This window comes from Bos taurus, chromosome 4 (genome assembly GCF_002263795.3).
Source record: "Bos taurus isolate L1 Dominette 01449 registration number 42190680 breed Hereford chromosome 4, ARS-UCD2.0, whole genome shotgun sequence".
In the NCBI taxonomy this organism is placed as follows: Eukaryota; Metazoa; Chordata; class Mammalia; order Artiodactyla; family Bovidae; genus Bos; species Bos taurus.
Window position 1 is genome coordinate 112,868,098 of NC_037331.1, and position 7,869 is coordinate 112,875,966.

Consider the following 7,869-nt stretch of genomic DNA (forward strand, 5'->3'; position numbering starts at 1 on the left):
ATTCATTTATTTCTACCATTCTATATTCCAATTCACTAATCCTATCTTCTGCCTCTGTTATTCTATTTGTTGCCTCCAGAGTGTTTTTAATTTAATTTATTGCATTCTTCATTATATATTGACTCTTTTTTATTTCTTCTAGGTCCTTGTTAAACCCTTCTTGCATCTTCTCAATCCTTGTCTCCAGGCTATTTATCTGTGATTCCATTTTGATTTCAAGATTTTGGATCAATTTCACTATAATTATTTGGAATTCTTTATCAGGTAGATTCCCTATCTCTTCCTCTTTTGTTTGGTTTGGTGGGCATTTATCCTGTTCCTTTACCTGCTGGGTATTCCTCTGTGTCTTCATCTTGTTTAAATTGCTGAGTTTGGGGTGTCCTTTCTGTATTCTGGCAGTTTGTGGAGTTCTCTTTATTGTGGCGTTTCCTCACTGTGTGTGGGTTTGTACAGGTGGCTTGTCAAGGTTTCTTGGTTAGGGAAGCTTGTGTCGGTGTTCTGGTGGGTGGAGCTTATTTCTTCTCTCTGGAGTGCAATGAAGTGTCCAGTAATGAGTTATGAGATGTCTATGGTTTTGGGGTGACTTTGGGCAGCCTGTATCTTGGAGCTCAGGGCTGTGTTCTTTTGTTGCTGGAGAATTTGCGTGGTATGTCTTGCCCTGGGACTTGTTGGCCCTTGTGTGGTGCTTGGTTTCAGTGTTGGTATGGAGGCGTTTGATGAGCTCCTGTCAATTAACGTTCCCTGGAGTCAGGAGTTCCCTGGAGTCAGGGTTTGGACTTAAGCCTCCTGATTCCAGTTATCGGTCCAATTTTTACAGTCGTTTCAAAACTTCTCCTTCTATACAGCACCATTGATAAAACATCTACCTTAAAGATGAAGAGTTTTTCCACCGTGGGGGTCACCCAGAGAGGTTCACAGCGTTACATGGAGAAGAGAAGAGGAAGGAGGGATTTAGAGGTGACCCGAATGAGATGAGGTGGAATCAATAGAGGAGAGATTGTGCTAGCCAATAATCACTTCCTTATGTGCACTCCACAACTGGACCGCTCAGAGATGTACACGGAGTTATACAGAGAAGAGAAGAAGGAGGAAGGAGACAGAGGTGGCCAGGAGGATAAAAGGGGGGAATGAAAAGGAGGGAGACAGATCCAGCCAGTAATCAGTTCCCTAAGTGTTCTCCACCGTCTGGAACACACAGAAATTCACAGAGTTGGGTAGAGTAGAGAGGGGTTAGGGAGGAGACACAGGCGACCTGGTGGAGAAAAAGGAGAGTCCAAAGGGAGAGACAGCAGTCAAGCCAGTAATCTCGCTCCCTAGTGAAAAATGGGTCCTGAAGATTGGGTTCTTAAAGGTACAAAATTGGTAACAAATACATAAAAGCAAAAATTAAAAATCTAGAGTAGAGTTTGGAATTTCAAAAATACAATGTTAAAGAAAAGAAGAAAGAAAAGAAAGAGAGAGGAAAACAAACAAACAAACAAAGTCATGAAAATTATAAAGAAAATATAGGTACAAAATTGATAACAAATACCAAAAAGCAAAAGTTAAAAGTCTAGAGTAGAGTTTGGAATTTCAAAAATACAATGTTAAAAAAAAAGAAGAAGAAGAAAGAAAACAAACAAACAAACAAAAACAAAGTCGCAAAAATTATAAAGAAAATATAGGTACAAAATTGATAAAAAATACCAAAAACCAAAAATTAAAAATCTAGAGTAGAATTTGGAATTTCAGATATACAATGTTATATAAAAGAAGAGAAAGAAAGAGAGGGAAAAAAGTCACAAAAATTATAAAGTATGTATATATATGGGTACCAAATTGATAACAAATACCAAGAAGCTAAAATTAAAAATCTAGAGTAGAGTTTGGAATTTCAGAAATACAGTGTTAAAGAAAAGAAGAAGAAAAAAAAAAGTCAAAAAAATTATAAAAAATATATATATGAAGTTTGCTGTTAAAAAAAAAAGGGGTCTTTTTTTTTTTTGCTAAGTAATAGTAGGTTATAAAAGTGAAAATTGAAGGAATAATAGAGGACTTAAAATTCTTTAAAAATTAAAAAAATAAAAGAAAGAATGATCGTAAGAATAGCAAAAATATATCTAGAACTTTCTCTAGTTTTGTTGTGGGTATTGTGGGTTCAGTTCATTTTTGGCTAGTTCCTTGGTCCAACTTACATTTCTCAAGATCTATAGGCCCCTTCCTATGAAGTCGGTACTAACCACAGGGTTTTAATCTATTGCCTGTAGCTTCCAAGGCGGTTCCCTCTGTTATAGCTTCTTCTGTTTGCTGATCTTTTTAGTGTCTGCTTTCCTCTCTGACACAAAGGTGACAGTGGAGGACACTTTTTTTTTTTTTTTTTTAAGCTCACTTGTTGAGTCGTGCTGTGGGGAGGGAGGGACGCTGCAAACAAATAACACTGGCGTGTGCTCTCAGTGCCTCAGCCACACTGGGCCTGCCCCCACTCACTGTGCATGTAGCCTCCCTGCCCACACTGCTCAGGCTCTAGGTTGCTCTGCTGGGAACCATCCGTGTCCAGCCCTGGGCTGCTTGCACCTCCCAGGTCCAAGCCGCTCAGGTTCAGGCACTCAGGTAGTCCTCAGAGGCGCAGACTCGGTAGGGCCTGCATTTTGTGCCCTTACCAGGTCCGAGCAGCTTAGGTGATGAGGTGTTTGGCAAGCGTGATTGCTGTGACTTATTGCCTCCCTGCTGCTCAGTTATCTAGGTGTACAACCAGTGCATCTTCTCAGGTGGATGTTGACTGTCCAGACCCCCAAGAAGTTTTAGTTAGCAAAACTTGGCTGCTTACAGTTTTATAGATAATGTTTCACTGGGGCTGCGAATGCCCCCTTCCGGCTCTAGCTGTCTGTCACCAGAGGGGGATGGTCTGCAGCCGGCTATCTCTGTTCAGTCCTTTGTTCCGTGCGCGGGCCTGGCGGTGTCTTAGGTTAGGGCTGGCTTTTTGCGTGGTAGATACCCCACAGTCTGGTTTGCTAGCCCAAATTATTTCTCTCAGATAGTGCTCGGGTTATTCAGGCCAGATCCTTACTCTAAGTGATGCAGCCCACGCCGCGCTGCGCCTCCCTGCCCAGCCCCCGCTTGCTAGTGGCGTGTACAGGCATCTGCGCTGCTTCTCCGCTGGGGGAGTTACCGTAGGGCTCCTAATCTGCAGGTTTGAATTGTTTCTTTATTTTTCCTCCCTGTTATGTTGCCATCTGTGCTTCCAAGGCTCGGCACAGATTCGGCAGTGAGATGGTTTCCTGGTGTTTGGAAACTTCTCTCTTTTTAAGACTCCCTTCCCAGGACGGAGCTCCATCCCTCCCTCTTTTGTCTCTTTTTTTGGCTTTTATATTTTTTCCTACCTCCTTTCGAAGACTTGGGTTGCTTTTCTGGGTGCCTGATGTCCTCTGCCGTCATTCAGAAGTTGTTTTGTGGAATTTACTCGGCGTCTAAATGTTCTTTTGATGAATTTGTGGGGGAGAAAGTATTCTCCCCGTCCTACTCCTCCACCATCTTAGCTCCTCCCCTTCTCAAATTTTACTAAATTATTTTCTAAACTATTTATTTATGGCTGTGCTGGGTCTTTGTTGCTGCCAGGGCTTTTCTCTAGTTGCAGGAAGTAGCCCCAATGAGATCAGAGGCTACTCTCTCACTGTGGTGGGCTCAGTAGTTTCAGCTCCTGGGCTCTAGAGCACAAGCTCAATAATCGTGGCATGTGGAATGACCCCAGATCAGGGATTGAACCCATGTCTCCTGCATTGGCAGGCAGATTCTTTACCACTGAGCCTCTAGGGAAGCCCACATTTTACTAAATTTATGTTCCTTTCCATGCAGTGTCCTGTAAGTAAGTTAGCAAGTGTTAGTCACTCAGTCGTGTCTAACTCTGCGACCCCATGGACTGTAGCCCACAGGCTGCTCTGTCCATGGGATTCTCCAGGCAAGAATACTGGAGAGGGTTACCAATCCCTTCTCCAGAGGATCTTTCCTACCCAGGGATCAAACCTGGGTTTCCTGCATTGCAGGCAGATTTTTTACCATCTGAGCCACCTGGAAGTCCTATCTTGATCTCTAATTCTCTCCTGACTCTTCTCCTGTCTTCAACTGGATGGTGAGCATCTTGAGGGGAAAAGTTGACCTTTTCCAGTCTCTTGTCTTCCCTGTAGTGTATCTGTTGCCCAGGCCTTAGCACTTAGTGCTGGTGATGAGACAGTAAAGAACCAAGAGAGTGGATAAAGAGGTCAAGGTGCGGGAAAGGTAGAGGCAGAGGGAGGGAAGGAGAGGAGAGGGGAGGAAGAAGAGAAGTGTAGAACCAATGATCCAGGACTGCCTCCTAGCTCTTTACTCTTCCCTCTGTTGGAGAAGGGGGGCCATTTTACTGGACAAGCACAGGGAGCCTGGGTGCTCCTGAGGGTCATGCCCCACATGGCCCTACATGGGTTTGATTAATCCAGCCACACTACCCTACCCACAGCTAAAGCAGAAGTCCCCATCTACTCAGTGCTACAAGTCCTATTGACCTGAGCTCAGATTCTTCCAGCCTAGTTCTACTCATCCCATCCTCTTCTGCTTCAAAGATCCTCACTTGGAAAGAACATCAGACCAAGAGGAGCATGTCTGTTCAATGTGCCTTTTCACATTCTTAATGGAGATCCTAAAAGCACAGGCATGTGGGAAAGTCAGAGGGGCTGCGTGGAGGAAGCCTGACTTGAAACAGGCTTTGGAAAGTGGATAGAGTTTAGATGACTGAGCAGAACATTCCAGAGGGTACACTAGCAACTTGAAGGCAGGATGTAGAACTGAGCATCTACTTGTGAGGGGACCAAGGGGCAAGGTCTTGATGGAGATGAAGGGCTCACACCTCTAGATGTGGAATGGGGACGTGAGACAAGATTGTAGAGGTAGGTGGTAACCACATTCTCTCAGGGTATGAGAGAGGGACTTAAGATATATACATATATTTTTATCCTGTAAGTATAACCATGAGATTGTGGGTTCAGGATAAATAATTCAATAATTTCTCCTGGAGAGAAGAGCATGAGATAGGCTTCTTTCTCTCTTTGTTTTGAGGTGGATATTAGTAACTTGGTAAAAATTCTCAATTGAGAACTATGAGGCCTGAACGGAAGAGTGAGATCGCAGTACAAGTGCAAAGTCATAAGGAAAACCCCAATAAAATGTATTGTAAGAGCTCTGTGCATCTCTGATCTAATTTATAGGGTAATGTCTCCTGCTTTCCTTTCCACAGAGCCCCTGCACATTATCCTCGTGGGGAAGAGTGGGACTGGGAAGAGTGCCAGTGGGAACACCATCCTCGGGAGCCCGGAGTTCCACTCTCAGCTGAAAGCACAGCCGGTCACCACGAGCTGCCATGTTGGCAGGAGAACATGGAACGGGCAGGATGTTGTGGTTATGGACACTCCAGCACTCTGTCAGGTGTCCAGAGCTGAAGGGGACCTATCCCAGCTGGAGAAGGCAGTCAAGGACTGTAGGTCCTACTATAAAGAAGGGAGTACAGTTCTGGTTTTGGTGTTACAGCTGGGACGGATCACTACAGAGGACAAAAAGGCAGTGGTGGACCTAGAGTGCATCTTTGGAGCAGAAGTTATGGAATACATGATCGTGCTGTTCACCAGGAAGGAAGACCTAGAGACTGGGAAACTTGACGATTATGTCAATAACACAAATAACAAGTATCTCAAGAACATAATTGCAAAATGTAAGGGGAGATATTGTGCTTTTAATAACAAAGAAACTGGCCAAGCCAGGGAAGACCAGGCAAAAGAGCTTTTGACAATGGCTAGTGAAGTGATAAAGGGCGGTGGACAGCATAAACATCCCCGTACATGGAATGTAGGCAAAATAATGAAAAATATTCAGGAAAAGCCCTCCAAATTACTAAGTAATTTAAAGGAAAGGTTCTAGGAAAATGAAATGCCTGGGGTCTCCTTAAGTTGAAGATACCCTCAGGCTACAATCATGGGGGAGGAATGGCAGGGGGATGGGAAGAGGGACCATGACTTTGAGAGCTTGAGAGATGAATGCGTCTCAGCTTGTGATGCTTCAGCTTTTTGTAGGTAAATAGACAGGGCATGTAGTAGGGGATAATAAAGGAGAAAGACGAAATAAGGTAGGGAAATCTTGGAAAGGGCTTAAGATATTAGGCTGATATTAAGGATCAGAGTCAAGTCACAAGAATCACTTCACCTATGTAGGTAGACTGGAGTCAGGACAGACACTGGAACTAAGGCCAAGGCGAGCCTGGGGTCAGAATACAGATAGTCACATGAGAACCAGGGGATTCAGCTACATGAGAGTAAGACAATGTCCTGCCAACTCCTGGGCATGGCAGAATGGAGAAGTTGGACTCTTGTGAGCCTCTGTTGCTGGGCACTGCTTGCCAGGTTCTCCTAGCTCCCCAGCTCCCACAGGGGAGCTCTCAGGACCGTCTTTTCCTTATGTGGTTACTCCTTACTCCTTTGTTCCAAGCTGGAGTGGAAAGTGGGACCCAGTCTACCCTTCTTTGCTCTCCCTGAGGAAATGGACATGAATCTGTGAAGTATCAAAAGATTTTATTGCTAATCAGTCATGGTGACACAGACTAGAACAAAAATTAGAAGCATGGTAAAATTGCTAATTAGATAATCTTGCAAAATTTAAAATTCTAAATAAAATTCTAGATTTCCTGTAGAATTTTCAGAAAAATTTACTGAAAACTCCTTTGCATTTATTTCTCTCTTCGTCTCCCTTTCTCTTTCTCTCCACCCCCATCCCATTCCCTGAGGCTTATGCATCCATGCTCAGTCATGTCCAACTCTTTATGACCCCACGGACTGTAGCCCACTGTGGACAAGCTCCTCTGTCCATGGGATTTTTCCAGGCAAGAATACCGGAGTGGGTTGCCATTTCTTCCTGCAAGGGATCTTCCCAACCCAGAGAATGAAACCAAGTCTCCTGTGTCTCCTGCATTGGCAGATGGATTCTTTACCACTGAGCCAACTGGGAATCTCCTCCCCAAGGCTTAGGAACTCAAATAATAATGGCTTAAACACATTAAGGGTTTATTGTGTGTCTTATGTCAAGAAATCCAGGAGTAAGCAGTTTGGGGCCAGTGTAGCACTGACATTCCAGTGTCTTTCTACCTTTCTGCCCCTAGTCATTGGCATGGGTGTCTCCATACTTAAGGTTGCTTCTTGGTTCCTACTCATGGCTAGGCAGATTATGTTGAGAGCTATCTAGTGTGGGTGATAAATGAGAACTATGAAATCTCCCAGTTAGGTGTAAGGTCAGATATTTTCAATACTAACCATGTTTTGAGGACATGATCTATGTCATCTGCTTTTTTAAAATTTCAAAATATCAGGTTATCTCAAGATTAACTCATTTATAAGAGCATGGATTGTCATCATTAATACTTTTGTACTCTGTATAACTCTTAATAAATTCTGGAAGGTGTGTGTAAATATATTCAGTTGAGTGAAATAATAAAGATGAAATTTATTATGAATTCATGTCCTCCTCATGATTCCTATTTTTCTGACTTGGGGGAAGATCATGCTTCCATATAGAGGAAATGAAGATGTTTAGATTCCTTGACTCTGAAGTTTTTGTATCTTTGATGCATGAAGACCTTTAAACTGGGTGACAGTCACTTTACTAGCCTCTGCCAACTCAAGAATCTTCTACTCTGAGCATTTCACAACAGCGAGGACAAACAAAAGTAACTGGTATTAGAGGCAGGTACATAGAAGCCATTCTGTGCCTCTTGCCACAGCTTCCCTTTGGCTTACATGTGGGAACAAATCCCAAGGTGCTACCCATGATTGAGCAGGTGACATCGGGGGCCTGCATGAGGTGGGTACTGTGTGGGCTGAG

General features: G+C 43.6%; 1 protein-coding gene across 3 annotated transcripts in view; it reads left to right on the forward strand.

Annotated features, from left to right (window-relative positions):
• Positions 1-7,501, forward strand: part of GIMAP8 (GTPase, IMAP family member 8) — a 31,464-nt gene extending 23,963 nt beyond the window's left edge. For all 3 annotated transcript variants that reach the window (XM_059885986.1, XM_059885987.1, XM_005205941.5), the window contains one exon: positions 5,243-7,501. In XM_059885986.1, the coding sequence (XP_059741969.1) occupies positions 5,243-5,919 (677 nt within the window). In that variant the 3' untranslated portion in view covers positions 5,920-7,501. The remainder of the gene's footprint in view (positions 1-5,242) is intronic.
• The last annotated feature ends 368 nt before the right edge of the window (positions 7,502-7,869 follow it).